At 40.7% G+C, this 24,462-nt stretch overlaps 1 protein-coding gene across 4 annotated transcripts; it reads right to left on the bottom strand.

Moving 5' to 3' along the window:
- Positions 1-835: 835 nt before the first annotated feature.
- Positions 836-24,437, bottom strand: homer2 (homer scaffold protein 2). Of its 4 annotated transcripts, XM_049717847.1 has the most exons (10): positions 23,534-23,657; positions 23,189-23,428; positions 16,135-16,291; positions 11,011-11,142; positions 10,438-10,530; positions 9,731-9,873; positions 8,111-8,267; positions 7,323-7,433; positions 5,174-5,254; positions 836-2,909 (listed from the first exon to the last, which is right to left on the bottom strand). In XM_049717847.1, the coding sequence occupies exons 2-10, from the start codon at positions 23,191-23,193 to the stop codon at positions 2,721-2,723; spliced, it is 1,068 nt and encodes a 355-aa protein (XP_049573804.1). In that variant the 5' UTR covers positions 23,194-23,428; positions 23,534-23,657; the 3' UTR covers positions 836-2,720. The 4 variants fall into 4 exon arrangements, with proteins under 4 accessions (XP_049573804.1, XP_049573806.1, XP_049573803.1 ...); XM_049717849.1 differs by lacking the exons at positions 23,189-23,428; positions 23,534-23,657 and adding an exon at positions 24,289-24,437; XM_049717846.2 differs by having other exon boundaries at positions 23,189-23,596.
- Between the last annotated feature and the right edge of the window lie 25 nt (positions 24,438-24,462).

Raw genomic sequence — 24,462 nt, 5'->3', positions numbered from 1 at the left:
TCTTTTTTATTTGTTTTTGTTTCTTTAATGTTAATAACATGAGGGGGGGCACGAAAGGTTTTCTTCTCCCTGGGGGGAGGGGGCGGGGCATCACAGAAAATGATTGAGAAGCACTGATAGAGTAAATGCTCAAGCAGTTTTCTCTCCAGGTTGTGGTCCTGTGAGTTGTGTGGATGAGTTGTCCACAAGATGATGATGACTAGGATGAGTTATCCACAAGATGATGATGAGTCATTGCAACAGCTGTCAACGCCTCATCTCTTCATCATTGACTCAAACTCCATCTCCAGCTCTCCTAGGGGAAGGGTCAAGGAACTCACCTCCAACGCAGTGTCAACCTGAAGTCTATGAGTGAGTGAAATAACTATCAGCTTCAATATCCCCCAAAATTGGCAAGTCTCACTTAGGGGTGTACTTACTTTTGTTTCCAGTGCATTAGACATGAATGGCTGTGGGATGAGACATTTTTAGGAGGCAGTAAATACAGACTCCTTTCCATTGTTTCTAAGTGTCATTTCTTCATTGTTGAAAAGAGGAGATGAGTGATAGTGTATATTTGCCATTCATTCCCATTTGTTATTGTAAATTGGGGTGGTGTGTGTGTGTGTGGGGGGGGGGGGGGGTGCAGTGAGTGGGATTAAGTTGCCAAGGCAACCTGTCATCCCATCCTCCACTGCAGATATTTCCTCACTGGGGTTTTTTCATCCTGCAAACAGGCAGTTTTGTGGGTGTTTTTTTTTCATCTGACATAAGAAAATTGATGGTAAATACCTGCTCAATTGTTGTGGTTCTATGTGTTACATTGTGTGCTGAGATCTTGGTTTCTTGCTGTACATAGATGAGCAGCCTCCTTTATTGCCACCAGAAATATTTCACTGTCACTTGGTTATTTCAAAGTGGTGTGCAGTGCTTACCACACTTATGAGGCCACCTGTCAGAGGCACATCAGATCTATTTTCACCAGGAATGTGAAATTTCAAACAGAATTTAGCCTTTTGGGGGCAATTTTCTTTTTAAACTGGTCCTGATTAAGTTAATTAGTAATTGCAACAATTCGACAGACGACATGGGTTGGTTGCTTCATCTTTCTCCTAAGAGTACGTTTGGAAATTTAAGACTATCAATTTTATCAATAGCTTCTAGTTCCAGTTTGCAGAAACACCAAAAACATGATTTTTGGTAATTAATAATACGCTGTATCAAGTAATTCAGAAGAGTTGTGACCTAAACCTGATACTGGATGGTGCTCTAAGTGGGTAAGCACTGTATACTAAATATGTCACAGTCTCGCTTTCTCTCTCATACACACAGTGTTGTAATTAAACTTCTTTTTTTTTTTCCTTCAGTGAGTTGTATTGTACAGTGAAGAGAAGCCACAGGTGTTTACAAGAGTCATTTGGTTCAAAACAAAAGGTCATTTTGCTATGTTTGGTATTACACAGATGGATAAATTCCAATTTTATAACAGAGATGCAAGTAAATATATTATTTTTTTTAAATATTTAAAAATAGAATATTGTACAAATCAGCTCTGATAGAAGACAGGTTTGGTATATTTCCTATAGTATTGTACATATTGATTGACTTTGCTGAAGAAACACACAGGAGAGAGGCACCCAAATAAATTATGTCAAACAAAAGTCACACGTCCCTCAGTAGTAGTGTTATTGTTCACACTGTTCTCCCGTGTAGCAGCACCACGTCCCCTTGCCTCACAAAATCACCACCGACACACACAAAAAAAAGAAACTTGAGGAAGCACATTAACAGCATTGTACAAACCAACCCCAAATACTATTGCACACTCACAAAACAGGTCCTTGAAAGTGAAATTGGCTTCTATTCATTTTGGATGACTTGGTTGGTGTGGAGAGCTATGGAGACATCACTTGTACCCGTCTGGAAATGCTGGACAACAGAAGGACTCTAGAGGGAAGTTGCAGTACACATCATTTGACATTTGACTTGGCATCCAGCTTAAGGACCGTGTACTGTATCTACCCGTACAATCGGACCTGAAGCTGGATATTGTGAGTATTGATAAACGGATGATGCCGTTTGAGCAATTTTTCAGTAAACAAAATTCTTTTAGTTGACATCCAGCACTTCACGATTTTTGTCATTATCGGCATTTTTTTTGTTTTTTATCAGAACGTGTTGTTTAGTAGTAGTGCGTGGAACTGAAGCTAGCTAGCAAGTCTATGGACTAAATACTCAAACGGCTTTCCACACATCCGAGTTTGTTTAGCAAGATGCTTTTCACATGAGGCCGTTTCTCCTCGCCAGGAGGATTTCACCAAAACAGATCCCCTGGAGGCACTTAGTGTCACGGCCATTAGTCTCGCGGGTGCGTATCATGCCAGTACAAAGTGACACACCTGAGATGGAGCCTATTGACTGTGCCGTGAGGGGGGCGGGGCTTCAGAATAACACTAATTATTACTCGAGTGACGCTCAGCAGGATTCCCCTTGTGTGTTGTTACTTGTAGCCCTTATAAAACACCCAGCATCAGCTGGCCCACCCCCAGATCACCCCCACAAACATAAGCTCCAAAGTATGACTCTTAATTGGCTTGCACACAAAAGGTAAAGTCATGGATTGGAGCATGCTGCTCCTCCTCCGAGTATGTTCATAGAGTCTCCAAGTGGATGTGACTTTTGAGCGAGATTTAGCGCCACGTAGTTTGTGCCCTGAAGATGTCAACGGCGGGCCGACGGTCTCAGTTGTCGACGCCCAGCCGCGACAGGCCTCGTCGGAACTCGTGCAGCTCGTCCAGCTTGATGTCCAGGGTGTCCATCAACTTCTTTAGCTCGCCCTTGATGTTGCCCTGCTTCTGACGACTGTCGTCCACATCCAAGTGAAGAACGTCGATCCTTTCCTCAAGCTCTCTGTTCTTTGTCTCTGCAGCCTGGGCAGGGCGGTGAATAACATATCAAGGTCACACTTGGATCAGCACAGACAGTATCCCACACTGCATTCACGCAAAAAGGATAGCCCCACAACTTGTGCAAATTAAAAAATGCATACTGTAGCATTTTGCAGTGATGTGTTTATGAGTGCTGCGAGGGGAAGGTGAAGCGGGCGGCCCAGACTGTCAGGCAACACTTTAATGCCAAAGATACCAGTGAAGGGAGGAGTTTAAAATAGGAGTGCTAAATAGGTCCAGCTGACTCCTGAAACTTTATCTGCACGCCAGTGTCACATTTAAGTAGAGGAGAGAATGATGCACTCATTATCACTCATATATCTTTCTCGAACAGCCACACAGTTTGAAGGAGAAAAAAAAAAGTGGTAAATTCAGCTTTAGGACTGAACCGTTTTGAAAATAATATAATTGAATCCCCCCCCTCATATGTGACTGCCATTTGATATGTAATATAAATTAATATGTTGTACTTTAAGATCTTCTTCCCATGTAATTTTAATAAACAGCACAAAAATAATCTGTACTGTAACAATGCTAGTGTTAGTATTTCACACACTGCCTTTGTTTGGAGAGCTGTTGATGCTGTATGCTACCTTGCCACTTGGAGGCAGTGTGGGTCCTCGCATTAAGAAACACCCCATTAAAGAGTAGAAGAAGAAAGTTGCAATCTAGTGTTACTCCTAGTCAATCTTAAAAATGATTTGACAATGACATTTTCAATCAAGGTGTGCTTTAAACTCCCCCACGGGTGTCTTCAAAATTTTAATAACTGTGGACCACAGTAAGTGGAGGATATTTGTCTCAGGAGATTAGAAAGAAAACAATGGACAAGCATGTTAAAGGGAAAGTCAAGTAAAAAGTTAGGCAGCAAAATTCACTCTTTTTTTTTTATCCAGCTCAGCTTCAGAATGTCACATGATCAACCCCAGAAAATAGGGGAGTACTTCATGTTCCACAAATGCAATACATTTCAGAATGCTGCATTTAGGTGTAGGGGTGCAAAGAACATTTTTGAAAAGGCAACAAGACCACCTCCAAGCTGCATGATGTTCCTGTGACTGCAGGCACGCATATTATTGACTGGTACTAACCTATTTGGACATGGTTGCAGGAGGAATTATGACAAACATAAGAGACGGACAATATGAATGCTAACAAAAGAGCCCTGAAAAACATCCAAGGTGAACTCCGTGGACACGTTTCATCAGTTTTGGATTGCACCATACATTGTTCCAAAAATGAAACATTTCAGATTTTTTAAATGTATTTTAAATATTTTTTTACTTTATTAGAGCTATATCAACATTTCTGTCTAAGTGTGCAGGCATATATAAAAACAATAATAATAAAGCGTACCAACCAACTAAAACGAGGCAGTTTTTTTCCGCTCTCCAGATTGTAGCCTTTTCAGTTTGAAAATTGCAGTCAAATCCACTGTGATTTTGATTTGAGTCTAATTAATTGTTCAGCTCTATTCAGTGCTAGATAAGCATTAGAGGGAAAAAAATGGTGCTGCCATTTTAGGAGCCATTCAAGTGGAGGAGAAGGCTCAAACTCTTTGTTGTTGTTCATCCAGCTCGCTGCTTTGACAAACAAACCAGCCAGTTGAGGAACTCCAGGCATGTCATTGTTGCTTTTATCTTGTTCCCCGCCTGGCCAAATAGGCATTAAAGCACGCTGGGCCTCTCGAGATTATTTCAAACTTTGACTTGGAGCGTATAAGGTGCTGTGATGTAACAGCTGGCTCTCAAACACCTACCACCTGTGCTCTCTCGCATTTCTGGTTTCACATAGTCTGATGGACAGGTGCCCCTTTGTTGAGAAGACAAATGGGCGGGGCTTTATGGAAGTAGCCAACGCCTAAAATAAGACATCCACACACAAAGTTAACCTAAAAAAAAACCCAACATTCTACAAATTGTGGCAGCACAACCACTTATTTGTTTTTATACTGTCGAGATCTGGCAGAAAGTAAGCATCTAAAAAGGTGGTAATCCACACACCGTTGGGCTGGGAATAATCCTTTAAAAATAGATACAGACAGTCCACGTGTGTGTGTGAGAGAGAGAGAGACTCCTGACAGGAATGTCGAATCACCAGCCTTAAGGCCGGGATGAATAGAAAGCACTCGTCAACCTCGGCGCATGACGTTAGTAGTGTCGATCCAAAAGCATACCGTAAACTGCCTTCACATGCACACCGCTGTAAATGATCAAAACCAACCTGAGAGGGGTTATTTTTTTTACCTGCAGTTTGGAAGTGATGCTCTCACACTCTGACATGAGTTGAGGGATTATCTCTGCTTGCTTCCTTAAATTTTCCAGCTCCTGGTTAAAAGGGGGGAAAAAATGGACATGTTTAGTGCAGAGCTAATGGAAGATGGGGGTATTTTTATTGTGGTCACCTAAAGGCATATCTGTGCAATAATCATTTTATCAGCACAAACCACACCTATGATGCGAATGGGTTATCGCAGCAAAGGAAAGGTGAATTATGAACAATAATTGAGAGAAATCAGCCTTGGGAAAAGTCTTGCAAAAAAAGTGTCGCCTTTCTATTTTTTTTTGTACAGTTTGTTTGAAGCACAATCAGAGTCAATGAAAAATGACAAACTTTCTAAATCTAATGCCATGTAGTCCTTACTACAAGTGAAAAAAGTATTGTTAAATTAATATGTCCCTGCCAAGGTCATATTAGACCCCATTTGAGTTTGTAAGTGTACTTCAGGTTTTGTGACCAGCGAATGTCGAGTAAAAGTACAGAATAAATATAAAAGATTCAGTTCTGAGTGTGTGCCATGTGTTTTTTTTCAGTTTTTGCTCTGAAACCTCTTTGCCTTGCTGCTTTGTGAGAAACACTTCATAATATTAATGATAACCTGGCATTAGTCATCACCTGCGGCACTTTGGTTCTTCTTCTACTTTGTGACTGGCCAGCGCGTGCCCACCTCCTCAGGACAAACTGTGTGTGCGTATGCGCTTGTGCGTGCATGTGTTTCTAGGAGAAATGAGTCACTGGGCAGATGAGCCTTTGTAGGCCATCTGCTCGCTCACTGTGATTTCATATGCAGGCCGCAGGGTCAGGGTTGGAGCGTAATGAATGGAAACACTGCAGACTCTTGGTGGTCAATGATCCTTTCATCATAATAAACTCCAATATACAAAAACGTTTTGGTGCAATTTCAAGGTGAACCTAAACTATGCCTTTAAAGGTGAAAATTATTTGACCTAAACTTTTGAATACACATGTCTAGTTATTCATTGTTTTAGTGCTCTTTGACCAACTTGTCTAACAAAAAGCTGAATGGCGGAATTCACAACAGCTGTTCGATCCATTCTAAGCCACTCTGTGACTGTTCCAGTCTTGCTACTTGATAGTATCTCTTTTTGCAACAAGGTAATGACACTATGTTGAGGGCCACTTCTCCCTGAAAGAGTCGTTATTCTTGGTCTCATGATGTCACAATTTGGACAGCATGAAAAACAAGAATTATTAAGTTTGCTTTCTGTTTGAAAGCAGCTGGTTTTGGTATAATGAAGCAAATCTGAACGCAAGTCTCTCTTTTTGCTGGGAGTTACGTACATTATTGCAGGCCAAGAGCAAAGGGCAAAAGAGCGTGTCCTCACAGGGCTCTTTCTCATTAGAAATAATAACACAATTAGGATGAGCAGAACACTTTGCTGGTTTGCTCCAGAATACAATGCTGCTTATGCTAATTACACCCAAATCCCATGCTGTTATGATTAGACAAAGTCAGTAGCTTCATATGCTTTATTTATGTGATACCCATTTAATTCAAAAACTCATTCTGTCACTAAACCCGAAACTTAATTTGTTTCTACTGTGTATCAAATCAATATTCTTCGGTGAAAATAATTGAAATTTTAATGTTCCACCATTTGTAATGAAGTCCTGTCAATTTATTAGTCAATCAGTTTTATCTTTTTAGCCCTTTGAAAATCAGCCAACATTGACACGTTACAGAATATGACATGTAAACACCGGCTCACCTCCCAAAAAAAAAATCGTTTTTTTTTCTCGTATGTTAAAGTAAAACAAATCGTCAAATCAATTAAGTATTTCTGTATTTTGCCAAATACTGGAATCAGCATCGGCCCAAAAATCCCATCAGTCAGAACCTTTTTTATTAAAAAAGGAAATTTGCACTTATGATTAAAAACTGAGAATTGGAACAAAACAAACAAACAAAAAAAAACACAGAATACAAAATGACAAATTAAGACTGATTCTAAGGTTTGGGCAGGGTAGTCCAGACAAGAGCAAATTCCCAAAACAGCACTTGCCACCTCCCAACAAATCTATGCTACGTATAATCACCTCCCGAGGGACAGACGCTCTCTGTTTTGGTCACGACAAACACGACCCACGCCTCACCTGCTCTTTGTCGTGCAGCTCGGCCTCCAGCTCCTGCACACGCACGCTCAGTTGCGCATTGCTTTGCTTCTCCAGACTGGCCTCATTACACTGAACCTCCAGCTCTGCAATCTAAACACACACGAGCAAGGGAAGACGTGAAGAACTTGTACACCCGTGATAGTCGGCGATACGTAGCCAGAGTTTACCTATGGACAAAATTTTGAGAAGTTTGGCAGATACCACTGCACTCCACTAGAAGAGATGCAGCGTAAGGAGATGCGGGCAAAAAGAAAAGGCCTAGAAGGTCCCCAATGAAGCTTCTAGGCTTATTTTGAAGTTTGATCCTACAGAGCAGTGAGAATACATGCCTGGGTGACTTTGTTCACTCCGTTTGTATGTGTTGATGCTTTATGTGTGTTCAAGTAGCAGTTGTTTGGAAGTTTATAATGACTGCAGCATCTATGCTAATTTTAATCAGCCTGTCTAAGGCCTTTCCAATCATATGTTTGCAGTAAGGTAAGATAACATTTTACTGTTTGGTTGCACATTTGGTGCTCATCCATTTGTCGTTGCCCCCAGTCTGAACTCACTGACATCTCTTTTTACAGGACATGTCCGCATATGTGCTCTGCTTCTTTGTGTAGTGTGCAGCTAAATATATAAAGCTAAGTGTAAAGTAAATTCCCCCTTGAGGTATGAAAAATGATCACCCCCAAAAAAGTGTTTTTCATGTCAAGCTAAGCAGACCAAAAATGGGTCAAAGTATTTGTGCAGACTTTTGTTTCGACATGCAAAAAGCGCATTACCTTCTCCCTGAGCGTGTCACTCTCCTCCTTGCAGGCACTGAGTTGTTTCTTCCAGCTCTCTACATTAGCCGAGGATTCCTGCAGCGCGTCCACAAGCCTGGCGTTATTCTCTCTTAGCGTCTGCAGCTCGGTTTCCCACTTCTTGGCGTTGGTGTTACTGTCAGACACGAGACGGTTCCAAGAGGAGCGTTATTAAAGGAGCGAACATTTAGACAGGCTAGTGTTGAAATACTTGGAGCTTGTGCCCACTGAGGTGACGCAGAATTCAAGAAAATCATTCCAATAATGACTGCAAGCCTAAATGCACATGCTGTTATCGGGGGATGTTTAGATGAGACATGGAAACATGTACTTCAAAGGTGTATCAAGCTGCAACCCCCGCCCAAAGTGCTAATTAGGTTTATCTATAAAGATTATAGCGCATATTAGGTTTATCCTGCAATTTTTAACATGAAACAAGTGCGTACTAAGACATTGCACGTCTCAATTCTCCGATAAGTCTGAAAACCTTCTTGAGGCTAGGAGAAGCAATGTGAAACGCAAGAAAACAAGCAATGCAAGCACACATTACACCATCATCAAGGACATTTGAAATAATTATAAATACTTGCATGGTAAAATGTCATACGAAAGACTCGGTGTTGCCAGACGTGGCATGATACGTGATTAGTTGCATGTCTGATTTATTATGTGTTGCTAACTAAATAAACCGTGACTGGAAAAAAAAAAAAACAGTCACTGTTGTTCGAGTTGACTACAATGTTCTGGGGTCATTTGAATCTCATCTGGAACATCATCTGCTGTTTTATGCAATGATATTGTATTGGGTTAATGAAGCTAAATGGCCAACTGGAGCAGTCTCACCCCTCAGAGTAGATCAGATCATTAATGTGCATGTGCGATAATCCCAGCAGCAGTAAAGAGACAATTTTCAGAACACTGTGAAACTCAAAACATTAGATATGATCAGTACGCGGGATTTGTAACTGCCAGTTCGGTACATATAAATGGCAGACTGACGATTGCCAGACCGACTGAAGCGCTTAAAATAGTAACGACGGACTGACTTAGTTTTATTCGGCTTGAAAACAACACAGACTGACAATGATGGAGCTAATAAATGTTATTGACGTAGCAGCCAACTTCAGTAAAATGCTCACCTCCACTGGTGATGCCTTTAATTTTGGTGCCCTACTGTAAATTTACATTAAAGTAAAAAATACATTCAGCCACAAATATAAATGAGAAATATTACTTAAGACAAACAAAGTAATATTTTTAAAAGGTATGTATATATACTGCTATTATTATTATTATAATTTTTTAATTATTTTAATTAGTAACTATTTTACTTTGTTAGTGATTTATTTTGTTGTGGTTATGTCAAGATATACTAAAAGTTGAATTTTGGTCGTTGAATATACATAATCATGTTTATTAATAATGATCCCAAAATGATTCATATTTTTTCCATATTGTAGCCCCAGCTGGAAGTGGCAAATAACTTGAATCAAAAAGGAAGCCAAACCATGGTTCAAAATTTGAAAATAGACTTAATCTTCAATCAAAAATGAAAATGATTTGAAAGAGCAAATCAAACATCCTTATAGGATGCTTTACCTCTGTTCGACGGTGCTCTTGAGCAGATCATTATCATTCTTCAGCAGGACAGCCTCTGGTCCTACGTGAAAGATTTTCTCGTCATCTGTGCCATTGATGCTGGAAGCCTGGTTTGTTGATGGGGTTTCACGCCCAGACTCCTGCTGGGGGATATTTGATGTTTCAGGCCCTTTTACATGAATGGACTATGTGGCCTGAAGCTTTCGCAAGTTTGATGGCTTCTCAAAAATCCAGCACTGACTGTGAAATTGGTCACTCCTTTGGCAAAATACTCTAAACAATCATGATAAGTCAACTCTGTCCAACACCGCTGCTGATAAAGTGGTACAACTCCTTTCTTGACCAAGCTCATAAGGCAGTTTACCTGAAGTTAGTACATGATAAACTTTGTTATGCATTTTCAATGAAAATAAATAATACTATTCTGTTTTCAGTTGCTTTAGTGTGGACCACACAATATTTTATCTTTGACCTTTATATTCATGGCATCCAGTCAGGGGCCATATTGGATGATTCGGCGAGCCAGAAGATCTCTGCACTAAAAGTTGTGTTTCAATAATTTGGGTCTCACTGTATCTCTGTGACAATTGATTATGATTTTGAACAAAATTGTGCATACAGTTGTGCTACTCTCACAGTAATGGTTGTATGTGATTATACAAGACTTGTTCCGATCCAGAATTGCAGTCTGAAGAATGATAGGTTACCGGGGAGTGATTGCTCAGCACCTCCACCTTCTCCTGGGATTTGTCTCTTGCGATTTTGGCCGCCTCTTTGACTTCCTGGAACTTCTCTGCAAACTGCAAATGACAGGAATGAGCTGGAGTAAATGCATAGCGATGAGCAAGACTGACAATTTAAGCCAGCTTTTAACCATGCAGTTCAAGCTTGTAATTTTTGCATTGATGTCCTCCAAGTTGTGATGAGTACAGAATCAGACCTGGTTGGTTTAAAACATATTTTCTACAACAAAGCTCATCTATCTTGTCATAATAATCAAACATATGCCAACAAAAATCTAAAATGCGGGACTTCCGCCATTGTTTACCGTGACACCTGCCTCCTCTTTGCTGAATATGTTATGCTGGTATAATGTCACACTTTCTACACAATTAATACAACGTTGCTGTCCCGCCTACACACCCTTTAGGAGATAATATGACAGATCACCCGTTCTAGACCTAGACTGCAATGCTTAGTGGAAATCTGACAATTATTAGGAATGATTTTACTGTACATTAAATCATACATCAACTGTGTGTAATGCTGAACACGCCTACCTTAGCAAGCTGCTGCTCTGAGCTGAAGCCCAAGCCAAACACGGTGTTGGCCCTGCTATCAGCCCACTGGCCAAACTTCTGTGACGTCTTTGTGAACATCATGTTGGGTGTGATGGTGCTGTTGATGATGACCTAGGGAAAACAAGACACATAAAACCGCCGGTGAGGACACAACTATACTAATGAGTTGCAATAGCTCAACTTACAATTTGTCAACAGATAAGACCTCCAGTGTGCTCAAGTGATGACAATAGTTTGTATATACGCAACTCACAAAAAGTTGTTTGGCTTTTAGGTGTACATTTTCAGGTTGAGCTTACATTTTTTTTGTACTCCTCCCAACTTTTGAACTCTTGTGTTGACATTAACTTCAATACATGCTACTCTCAAAAATTAGAGATTAAGTAAAGCTGTTCAATTAATCGAATTCTAATCGATATTGAAATGCAATTTTCTAAATGCAAAGGCTGTGATTTGGGGGAAAAATTTCAGTGGACATTATTTTATTGATACACGCACACACACACGTGCAATAACACATTAACACCCACACTATTGATTGTTAGGCGTCTTAGTCTCATGATGTCATGTCAACAGCACGAGGAAGAGGACTTTAATTAAACCAGGAAATATTTTTGGTCTATTCATAGTTCCAACGTCATCTGTAAAAGTTTCCATTCAGGTCTTAGTTAAAGAACAGCAAAAGGGCAAAATGTACGAATGCTATCAAAGGTTGTACACGCAAATTCAAAAATTTTGTGAAGGTCAAATCAAGCTCACCTGCTAACGTGGCAGCGCATTTTAGGTTTCCTCAAATTTCACTTGAAAGTCCGATTATCCTTAAAGAGTGACTCCCCCCAAATCACCCCCAAGTTGCTCTGCCGCCATGAGATCTCCAATTGAGCAGCTCAGTCATATACACATCCGTAGCAAGTTGGAGTTAGAATAGTAGCATTTGGAAACACTTTATATGAATTTTACTCAATATGTGCCTTGAGTTTGTGCCAAACCTCCTCCGATGAAACATTAACCGTTGAAATGCTAATTGAGCAATTCATGTTTGACCTACAAAAGAGCGTTACCCAGAAGTGGGCACACCGCAGTGATAACTGCTGACCCACAAAGAGCTTGTCAAATGACATTCGTCCATTCGCTAGAGTGCCGTCACCTGTTGCGGCGATGCAGTAAATCAGCTGCCGTCCGCTGTGCAGAACTGCACCCAAGTGCACGATGCCACAGTAGTAGACCTACTTAAAATGCGACCTGTGCTTTGCATGTTAACAAAAGCATTCACTAGAAAACATTCACATCAACCCAAATGAGCCTGACTAGAATGAGCCACTTATCCCAATGATTAGAAGACACTGAAGACAGCTAAATTACTGGGCAGTCCTTGTTTCATAGCAACCTGGATGTGAACACCGCATTTGAGAATTCAAATCTGACATATGTGTGTCCTTTTCAACAACTCGAAATGTACCTCTTCACCTTTTCCGAACCTGCAAATACACTGAGACAAAAAAAAAAGAAAAAACCTAGAAAGCAAAGCCTAAAGACTAACTCAGGATTCAGGCTGTATTCTGCAAGGTTCATCTAATTTTGAAAACAAAGATGACCCCATTTTCTCAACGGAGACACAGCACTCCCAAAAAAAATCCTGAACATCACTTCATCCCAAAAGCTGAGTGAGCTTTCTAACATTTGTTTGAAGATGACAATGAGATATGAAACTTTAATTCCCAAAGTGGAAAACTGGGCGACTGCAAGATATTGAGTTATTGTAAAAAAGAAAAAAAAAAAAAAGAATAACCTAGAAATGCACAAAAGAAAAAACCCCACAAATTCAAATACCCACAAATCTTTAACCTGAAAAACCAGCTGATCAAATGATCAAGTCTGCTGAACGCATTTCTGAAGGGTGACAAACAGACAGTGACATGAACCGGACGTGACATTGAGAAAAAAAAAAAAAAAAACTTCTTCTTTTGCTATAAATGCCAGAACTCATCAGAACAGAAGCCGGTATGCTTAAAATGTAATGTACCTTTCTTCCAGCACGTTACATATTAACATCGCTTCACTGACCCTAACCAAATTTTGAGAGTTGAATTACTATTTGTAGGCAGGGCCAAACTTTAATGCCGATCCCTGCTCTAATTTGTAATACACTAATATATTTGAAGTTTGTTTTTCTGGCATTACCGTCCATTGGAAGGCAATAGGACAGTTCATAATTTAGGATTGTAGTTGCAAGTCTGAAACCTTATGACTGAAATTTGATAACTGGGATCAATTCCCATAGAGATGCCGGTCTGCTTCCCGAGAATTGCCAAGTTGCACTTGAGCAAATGCTTGTCCCTCACTCCATCTCTGTCTTTCCTTTACTGGCACACCAGTCTGTACATAAAGTCAGTGAGAATTTGAGGATGTTTCCAGCACGGTGCGATTCTTATGAAGCATACGAAAAGAGCACAAAGCCTAATTCAATCATGCAGAAAAATATTGCATTTGTTTTTGTCCACTTTGTCTGATCATAATAGCCATTAAGGGTGCTGTAGGTGGTATGAATGTGCATGCAAGACTGTAATCAAGCGAGTGGGAGAGTATGACAGAGGGAGGGGGAGTGGAGTGACATGAGCAGCTGTGGGGGTGGACAGCCAGGCTTGTATCAAGTGCAACAGGAAGTACAAATTAAAATGCTGTTGGCCAGTAACCTGAGGGTCCGTTTCAAACTACGAGCCTGCTTGAGTTACCCCCCTATGGAAAACGAGATCCTTGTCTGATTATGTAGGTTGGGAGTTGGCAGAATAAGCAGTTATTAGGTAATAATGTAAATGTGATGTCTACCTATCTAGAGCTAATATTAATATGGAATTTGCTCAAAATCCATATATCCATTTTCTAGACCACTTATTCTCATTTGGGTCAGAGCCACCACTAACCAAACTGGGGCCCAACACGCAATTTCAAATGCGTGCCCCGGAAGATGTCATTGAATAAATTGGCTTCTGAAAGCAAACTGTATAATAATGCTGTGGTCATTTTATTGGAGTAGTACACATCAGGGCAAGAAGTGCTTGGAATGCATTTCTACTTGCGCTGTCATCTTCAGTGAGCTGACTGATTCTCCCAGTGAACCAATATAAGCTGACATTATGTCATGGTTAGTGCATAGAGCAGCAAAAACTTGTTCTCGACAGACCTGGCTTATTCAAAAGGAGTGTGCAAACTAAACTAAACACGCACACATTTCTAAATATTCTGAAGGCTGCTTTTGCATGACAAAACACTTGTGACTTGAACAGAAACAACGACAATAACGTCTTTGTGTTTGGGGTTGCGCCACCAGATAGATACATACCCAAAGGTCTATCTAGCAGAACCCGTGGGTGTAGATGATAAGGTAAGTGGGCATCATAAATAGTTGTAGATAGTGAGCATCACCATTTGTAAAGGGACCAACTGGAAACCAAATCTCCATGATCGGGTCTAAATTTTAAGTGTGAAGTTTGAAGTGAGTTTGAGTGAATGCGAGAGAGAGCGAGAGAGAGGGAGAGGGAGAGGGAGAGAGAGAGAGAGAGAGAGAGAGAGAGAGAGAGAGAGAGAGAGAGAGAGAGAGAGAGAGAGAGAGGGAGAGGGAGAGGGAGAGGGAGAGGGAGAGGGAGAGGGAGAGGGAGAGGGAGAGGGAGAGGAGAGAGAGAGAGAGAGAGAGAGAGAGAGAGAGAGAGAGAGAGAGAGAGAGAGAGAGAGAGAGAGAGAGAGAGAGAGAGACTGAGACTTTCCACACCACACCCCAAGAGGACATTCATTCATGCCATTGAGTCTACTTTTTCAATGTCTCCGCCTTGGTCAAATGACAAAGGTGTTTGTTCACGAGTGACAACAGCCAAGAATGCTTTGTCTTTTGCCACCCTGATGTCCGTGTGACATCACGGTAAATTGCCCTATAGGATCATTGTAATGGAGGGATGTTTATTAAGCAAATTTGATTTGCCTCCTGCAGTTGCCAGTGGAAGTGTCATAAACTCTGTTAGTTAACGTTAGGGTGAGGACAAAAAGGAAGCATGAGTGGGAGAGCGCAGAAAGCAGGTCTGACCTTGGGGGAAGTACAGAAGAAAACATAAAAGTAACGATGAAAGCTATCGGTTCTTTTTTGTATACAAATGAAGTCTTTTCTTAACACATGCGCCTGTGGGATAAAAATAAGCCAGTGTGGTCTGAGAGTCGCCAGTTATCTGCTGTCAGTACTGCGTGATGACATAACCTGATGAGTGTTGCCTCGCTGGCTTCAAGCAGTGGGAGTCACTTGACTAAACAATGCTTTGCAAAAACACGCCAATAACTTACAGTCATCCCGCTAAAGCAATTTTCACCTGAAAATTGTTGTGAAAAACATATAATCTCTTCCCAATGATAAGATTCTTGCTGTGCAAGAATTGCACATATACACATAATATTTCTTCCCAAAGCTTCAGGCAGGCTTTATAACCCAAATAGTGGAGCAAAATCCAAACAACTGCATTCTTACTGTGTCTTGACAATCACTCACACGTAATCAAAAGAATAAAAATCCATCGCATGACAATATTCGCGGCTATTCATGAGAAGAGGAGGCTCTTATCGCCATGGAAACATAATCTATACTTTCACCAAGCTGAGGAACGGTGGTAGTGTGGATATAAATATTTGGTGTCTATTATTAGTACCCGCAATGCCAATATTGATGCTCTGCTATCAATTACAGGTAAGCGTTTTTAGGTCAGACTTGCCATGTGACATGTTATTGGAGGAGCTAAGTACTATTTAAACATTAATGAAGTTGAGTTTAAATTGTGTGACAGACAAGTGTCACTGTTCCATTCTGAAATGGAAAACCTAACATTAAATTACACGTGGGAGGTTTTTTACCTTCTAGATCTGGGGTGAACAAATCATTTTTGTCAGGGGCCATGTCAGCATGCTAACCTCAAATGTGTTCCACAATAATGCAATCTATTTATATAAAACATTAATTTGCCCAATTTTAACGATCTATATTATCATATTTGACCTATACATCTTCTCTCATCTCTTAACAGCAAAACGTTTCTCACGACATCTATTCGTTCCAGAGCACACTCATACCTTGGTTCCATCCACGCTGATGATGCGGTAGCTGTTGCGTGTGCTGTCGTAAAAATAGGAGACAGTGACGGCCTGTTTGCTGGCAGGGACCCAGTTCTTCTTGGTGCTTGGGTCAATTTGGAAGACATGGGCCCTGGTGGTGTAGATTGGCTGCTCCCTGAGGGGTTGGGACAGAGGAGAGGGACAGTTGTGAGTACCATCACAGAACAGTGACTACTGACATAGCTTTGTACTGATTGAGAGGCACCCCTTTAAAAAGTTAGCCGGATACAGTTCAACAGAATCATGATACCTGCAGGCTCCTCCACCAGAAATCCAGAGAGACAGAGGCAGGCTGATAATGTAACACCAGCAAAAAAAAAATCCTCATGGCAACTCAAAGCTATTCGCACATCAAGAAACAATCTCCTCTATGAGGTGACATACTAGTGTGTATCATCACATCGATTGTCTGGCAAAGGGATTTCATTTTTTTTCATCACAGGTCATATGGTAATTATGGTCATTCTGTCAAACTCTCGTCCATGAGGGCTGCTGTATTGCATGTTTTCGATGTCGCTCTCCTCCAACGCACCCGATTCAAATGATCAGCTTATCGGCTAGCTCTGTAAACTGTTTCAACTCAAATTAAACAAAAAATACCTTTAATATGTGAATTGAAAAAAAGGTTTGGAGCTATATGTATTGGGATTTTGAGAGCCTGGGAGAGGCTGTTTAAAATGCTGTTGAAAGTGTATATATATGTGGATATTTAAAAACATGGCGAGCCATGAGGTGACGGCTGTCAGTTGAACCCGAAGGATAGAAATAAAAAAAAAAAAGAAGAAGAGAGAAAGCGCTAAAAGAAGCTAAAGCGGCTCATCTTGACATTCCAACAAATGTGCAGTTTGCAATTGAATCATCCTGCTCTCTAACCTGTACATGACTCACTTGCTGGCCAGTAAGGTGTCATTCTTTCCTTTTCCCACTTCAAAAAGCGGCAAAAAAAATGCACAATTTGCATATCCTTGCAAAGGAGTATAGATGGTTACTATTTCTGCATGCAAATTCAATACCACCACCATTTAAACACTCGCTTCCTCCATTCCCACCTGTTAAAACCAATTTCACAGTGATTTAAAAAAAAATCACATTAAGGTTTTAACAAGACCAAACTCACTGACATCTATTTCTGGTGCTGACTTTTCATTGTTTTTGGTCATATTCTGCCTTACCACATGCTTACTACTACAAAACTGCAATTATGAGCAAGAAACCCAAAAGAGATTCATCGCAAACATTAGCTGAATGTTAACAGTTGTGCCTGTTTGTGTGTTTTGGATGTAAAGTGATTTGTCATATTTGTTGACATGCTTGTGACAGCCTTCATTCACATTCAAATCAACCCTGATAAGAAGTTCTGGTGATGTTTAGCAGAAGTATTCGCTGCATTGGAGCATTACTGCCAGTTAAAAAATAATCGTCAGACAGGGAGGGACTGAAATTCATGAGCTAATAACTTCCATGGGATTATAGTTCTCACAGAAATCAATGCGCAGTCCCCCTGTTTAAGACTAATGTCATTGCTTATCTGATTTAAAACAAGGAAACCTGTTCAACGGATCACTGATGCTGCTTTGCCTGTGCGAGCGTACGCTGACCTTTACTGTGACAAAGTCAGAACCAGCTCACACTGGCAGGGAAGCAGGAGTAATAGGTCAATGGTGAACACATGGGTGCACTCACACAACTGTCGGCTGATTGCAGTGATCTGCTTTGCTGCGATAAAAAGCATTAGCTTGATTGAATTTACTGGATTAAACGAGGAAGTATAGTTGTCATTTTAGAGGTGAGGAAGAGGAAGTATGTATCCATCCATGTTGGATGATGCTTTTCCTCACTACGGTTTTGGATGAACTAGATAGAGATGCGGATTGAGGAACACACTTGACTAGTTATTTGTCATTCATGAGAGCGTCTTGCATTAACCCAAGAAACATATTTCTGGGGTTTTCACCCAAGTTGAGCAAATTACAGCACACTTGGCAAGCCTAGCAGCAAGGAAGAACCACCAGAAAGAAAGTAAAATCCAACTCAATGCTACGGTATGGTTACCTATTTATCTTGGCAAGACTACATTTGTGACCTAATGGCAGCAGTTCCTCATCAAGTTAACTGCGACATGCTTACCCCGCTCCATCTGATGCATTAAATAATTTACAGGTGGGTGTGTGGTCTCAAGGGAATGCATTTGCGTTAGCCCGTAATGTACTTTCTAACAGCTCAAAGGCACATTGGTGAAGCCATATGTGGGGGGTGCATTCATGCCCACAAAATCTGTTTTCCATCTTACTTCCTACAGTAACATCTGTAATTCAATCAAGAGGACTGAGCAGTGTTTGCTCCACAATTGAGTTTCTAAGATAAATGTGCCACAAGCAGGAAAATGAGCGATGGCCATCCAAGTTTTATTGTACTGACGGTACTAGCTCAATCAAAAACAATGTCAAACCAGTGTTAGTGTTTTTTTTAACATCTCCAAACGTGCATTGGGCTTTGCGTGTTGCTTCTTATACGACGTAACGCAGTATTATTCAGGTTAATGCCGCGAGAGAACACCATGACAATAGCAGCGACAAACACACATGCAAAATGGGTCAGCCAAGATATGATTTTAGCAACATCAACATGGGAGGAATAAACTGTGCTCGTGCTTGGAGGCAAGAACCTCAAATGCACATTGGTGTGAATGAGCATGCAATACGTCAGGGAGACAACGTTGACGTCGTTTCAAACCTGCCGGCGCAAAACAAAGCTGATTGTCTCGGTGGTGGTTTGGACGTGCACTTGGAAACATTCTAGTGAACCACCTGCTGAGTCACAATACGTCAGTCAGGTTTGCACTGTAAACGCCAGACAAAAGCGAGACTCCACTGAGAACATCCGAGATGACGATACAGGCCCATGTTAGAACTGTGACCTCTGACAAATTGGATGAATTTGCATGGGCAGATGTTGGTCACACATCAATGGATAAGTTTTTTTTTTTCCAGCACTGAGTTACAAACTGTTCTTCTTCTGTACTTACTGCTGCTGCTAAACAATATTTTCTTCATTATGACACATGCATAATAAACGCAGAATGCCTCCAAAATATGTCAGAGTGGAAGATAAAATAACTAATTTGAGAAAGTCCTTGGGTTTAAAAAAAAAAAGTATGCAAACCCTTTTGAATGATCTGGATTTCTGCATAAATTGATTATAAAATGTGATTTGATCTTCATTTGAGTGACAACAGTGTATTTAAAAAGCTGCAACAACCACAAGAACATAATTCTTTATGCAACTGAGGTTTTATTTAACTTTGCTTCACTTTGATTCAGTGTGTGAATCAGCTCATGAAGCAAAAGAGAAGGCTCAGTTTTTCCAACCATCAAGCACAGTGATCCCCCACAACAGCAACGAAGGCAGTGGGTCACAGAGGCCATCTTAATCTCTACGCAAGAGGACGTGAGAAGTCTCCAGTGTGGCACAGCATGGCAGCAGATGGCCTCCCAGGCCTCAACCATCTGGCAAAGAGACTTCCAATCCGCCTTCAGCCTGTCTTCTTTCATTTGCCCATGATTCCTTAACACTAAGCGGTGCAGCCACTTTCCTTCTACACCTTCTCGGGTTGCTTACTGTCCAGACAGAGAAGGCGTACTGAGATTAGGATTATAGTCTGCTCTCCAGGCGCGGTAGCGAGAGACCCAGTGCCACGTCACGTGTGAGACTAATCAATGAGTGTTTAGCCTTTCGATGTCAGTCTCTAGCCAGCCAGATTATCATCTATCCCTGTGTTAGCGCTGCTCCCAGCAGGACTTACTTTAAATAGCAATATGCGGCTTGCATTTCTGTGGGTGCCTGTCAAAGGAATAGCTAAGGTTTATTCCCGAATACAAGGCAGTAAAAGTGTCCAACTGAAAGGTACTTCAGATGTATTTTAAACGTTACGCTCTCATCATCAAGGTGTATAAATCTCTCCTGTCTTGAATCTGATTGTGTGATTCATTTTTTTTACTTTACTGACAAGTGACACTGAATTGTAAATTACACATGGGGATCAAATCAATACAAATGTGTCAAGGTCAGGAGGGCAGCAAAAGGTCACATGACGTCTGCGATTGTTAATCTATAACCACATTTTGTAACAAACGGGCCAAAGGGGCAAAACACTGACAACCAAAAAATAAGAAAAGAAAAAAATACAGTGGTGACGCTACATAAACCACTATCACTTATTTACACTACCTATTTCATTTCAGGTATCATTCCTAAAGATGTGAGATCAACAACTTTGAACAGTTTAGGCTATGCAGTTTTGCAAGCCTACCCCTTGCCCAAGGCTTGCCAAACTGACATCGGAGCAGCATTGCAAAATTAGCATCTGGTAAGACGTTTTTCTATCCTTGACTGCAATTCAGTGGCTGTTTGAGCTTCTTGTTGAGCTTCAAAATCTTGATGTCTTTGAAGATTGGTAAAAAAGTGAAATTGGTATGGTTAAAGCTTTATCGCTCTGACGCAACGGCTAAATAAAGCTTATGTTCAGGCTCAGTTCCACTGCAGCCCACTAGATAACTTTTCCCTGGCTTACGCGTGAACGCCTGTTCTAGAGGTTCTCATCAGGGAAAGACCTCTTGCTGCTCCAATGTCACAATGTCAATTGATGAGCCACGGGCAAGAGAATTATATAACTACCAAAACTGCAAATGCTGATGGCATCTATCTATCTATCTATCTATCTATCTATCTATCTATCTATCTATCTATCTATCTATCTATCTATCTATCTATCTATCTATCTATCTATCTATCTATCTATCTATCTACATCCATCCATCCATCCATCCATCCATCCATCCATCCATCCATCCATCCATCCATTCATCCATCCATCCATCCATCCATCCATCCATCCATCCATCCATCCATCCATCTACATGATGGTTTTCTGTCCATTTTTTAAGATAGAAATGTTGTATTCATATTGTCCTTGACATTGAATTGTGGTTCTAAAGAATGTAAAAAAATAGTTTGGCCTGACTAGACGTATTGAGGTATCAACGACATGCCGTCAGTGAGCGAACGTAGGCGAGCGCGGCGTCACTATGTTGGCGACATGAGCTGAGACACTCACTCAGCTGCAGATATATAGGGGGCAGTTTCATGACAGCACTGTGGATGACATTTCAAAGCATTTGGGTGAGTACGCAGACCTCAAGAGAATGAGTCACGACTGTGGGACTCGCTTTGGAAAATATGTGCGTTCTGGGAAAACAGGTCGTGCAGCATTCCCTTGACATTACTGGAACCAGACTCAGTCTCTTTCAGGGTTTCCCCAGAAAACTCGCTGAACGTGATGGTAGAAAAGCCAACTCGGTTTCATGATGGCTAGGCAGCATTTGGAAATTCACTTGGACGCAGCATTCTGTTTTGAGTGCATGCTCGGAGCCCATTTCCAAACGTGCCCTTCATTTTAGCCAGTGCACTGTATTTATTTACATTAGTTATTGGTTGGCCTGTCACGATAAATCTTTTGGGATGTTATAGTATATTCAACCAGAAACTATCACGGTATTTTTTTAATTAAATGCAACCAATATACTGATGATGTTAGAGCTTAAAAAAATAAATAAGAGTGTACATCCTTTTTGAGAGGAGTTATCTTTCGATTTTCAATGATATGGAACATTTGCATTGAAATGTAGAACAAAAAAATATATTGTATGGATAAAGATAAATTTGATTAAATAAATATTTCAGCAACATATTAACAGTACATACACCACATCAAGTACTAATAAGCCAGATTTTTCCTGCACAGAAGGAAACCCTGCATTTTACTCTGACTGCCCAATTGCAACCCATTACTGGCATTTGAAAAACACACTTCTATGTGTTGTTGTATTTTGTTTTTCAATTGAAGTAAGGATTTATATTCATGCCCATAACCAGTACTCTTACACAGTCAAAACATTAGGAACATCTCAGTAAGACACAGTGCAGTTACCAATGCCAAAGTACAGTACGACCAATGACAATAAACATTGCTATTTGGACACATTCCATGATGTCAGTTGACTTCTGATTTGTTTGGATTTAGAACTGATTTTTCAAACAGATAAGATATCAAACATTTGTTAATGTTTTATCAATCATAACTCTCAAGTTTGCTGCTATGTCAAACGTGTCGGCTCAAATAAATGCAAATGTGTATATTTAATTGATATCCATCTTAGGGTACATGCACTAACTAGTACACTCTGTCTTCACTAGTAAGACAAAAAGGGCAATAACTAGCAATAACTTTATCATTAGTTGGACAACTACTAGTGAGGCAAAAGCGATAATCTGGAATTTTGGTGATGCAAACAGAGTACAGGAGACTACTAGTGCAGAACGCATGTCACCTTAGTTGTCCGTAGTAGTCTTAACTAGAGCAGCATATTAGTTTAGCAGTCAAGTTTTATTGCATACTAGCGGGGAAATAGCGCAAGTAGTGGAATAACCATTACTAGTAAACCAGTCATTCTATTATTGTGCGCGAGTAATTCTGCAAGTATACTAAATTATCTCTCTTGAGAGGACAAAGCCAACTAATACAGGACCTTGACCTGTCAATTCCGAATATAATGTATGTGTATAAATCCAAATTGATAGCCAGTATCGATTTGGAGCGCTGTTGGTCCAGAGACAGCATAAGCGAAAATAGTCTCGAGTGCACCGTGGGTGTCCACAGCGACCTCCACACTTAATTGCAACACGCACGCACTCCCCGTGGGCAGAGCTGAATGACACAATTACCCCCAAAGCACATAACGTGTTATCGGAATTTCTGGCAAATCTACATTATAATTCTGCTTCAGTGGTGAAACAATTTTATTCGTCATTTGGGGGTCACAGATGTAAAGTGAGGGAATTGCTAAAATGATCATGCTCTGGTGCATTATCTTCACGCCAATGAGGGAAATTGAAAGGAAGGTATTTTGAAAATGGGAGCAAGTGTCACAGTAAATCTGGATTGTAGCGTACTCACCCCATTGTAACGCGGAGATATTCCGGATTCGTTGGCTGCGTGCGCTATGCCGTGGCGCGAGGCGAACGCGAATCAAAGTCCACGATCTTCAGAGTTTAACGTTGTTCCCCTTCGAACAAGTGCCGTTGTCGCTTGTAGAAGAAAATCGCTGGGCACTTGTTTCTTTCGTGGTGTTGGAGGTTTCGCGAAGCTCTGTCTCCTGTTAACCAAGTTGTCACCTGCTGTGTTCACCCTCGTCACCTCCAAATAAAAAAAAAAACTCAAATAAAACAATATAGAAAACGTCCACCTCGCTGTTCTCTTCGAAATGATCGCTGAATTAGTGGAGTTAATGTTGGCGTTTACCTGCCCGACTTTTGTTCCTCCTCCCCCCCAGTGAGTGGGCTTGAGTTCTACACGCGACACGCAACAGCAGCAGCAGCGACACGGAGCGGTTTACACCTGCTCACACGCCCACACTTTTTTTGGGTGGTGGTGGGAGGGGGCGCACATAGCGCTCAAAAAGCCAGTGTTAAAGTAACAAATACCTTTTCAAGTATTTGAGTAATAACTTTATTATTTATACTTTCTTTTAAAAATATTTGCAACCAATATAAATGCAAACAGATGCATTCATTTTCTTGGAGGGGTAACCTCCAGATAGTAGAGGTTGCCTTCACAGTTCCTCAAAAATAAATGAAAGATAGGACTGAATAATCTACATTTTTATTTTATTTTAGTTTTTTTTAAATGCGAATACTAGTTGAATACCGCGTGTGCCGAATTGCGAGTACGCCTTTTCCACTGGGGGCGCTGCAGGAATGATTACTTGCACACATAAGCTTACATTTTTTTGTACTTTGTCCTAAAATAAAATATCTTTCCTTAACCTCACTCTGTTCTATTTGTATTAACATATATCATTTTGTTCTAGCAACATTTTAAAGTAATTTCGAAATAAAGTTGATTTGCATTGAATTGTGTGGCGTTGCGCAGAATCCCCCCCCCCCCCCACACACACACACACACACGCACAATTTGCTGGTCAAACACATGCAATGTTCACAATTAATGCTTTAACGGGCGACGACATTATTAGTTTGCTTCTCTCATGCACTTACATGACTTCCAGTGACTGCTTGTCAGTTTCCAACAGAGAAAAAAAATCTTTGAACTATTTAAATATATAGACGTCAAGGGTATATGTGCCACCCATGGGCATTAGTCACTCGACGTGTTTCGATTTTTTTTTTTTTTTAGCGTATTTCCTTTGGAAGTAACCTTTTTCTCATCCA

The sequence above is a fragment of the Syngnathus scovelli genome, chromosome 4, assembly GCF_024217435.2.
Source record: "Syngnathus scovelli strain Florida chromosome 4, RoL_Ssco_1.2, whole genome shotgun sequence".
NCBI classification, from domain to species: Eukaryota; Metazoa; Chordata; class Actinopteri; order Syngnathiformes; family Syngnathidae; genus Syngnathus; species Syngnathus scovelli.
Note: the sequence above shows the minus strand (reverse complement) of the source record. Positions and strands in the feature narration are given on the sequence as shown.

Coding starts and splice junctions, on each gene's coding strand:
- homer2 (XM_049717847.1), bottom strand. Junction 9,874..10,437: donor TGCTGAGCAATCACTCCCCG/GTAACCTATCAT, acceptor AATATCCCCCAG/CAGGAGTCTGGGCGTGAAAC. Junction 2,910..5,173: donor GCATCACTTCCAAACTGCAG/GTAAAAAAAATA, acceptor CGCCCTGCCCAG/GCTGCAGAGACAAAGAACAG.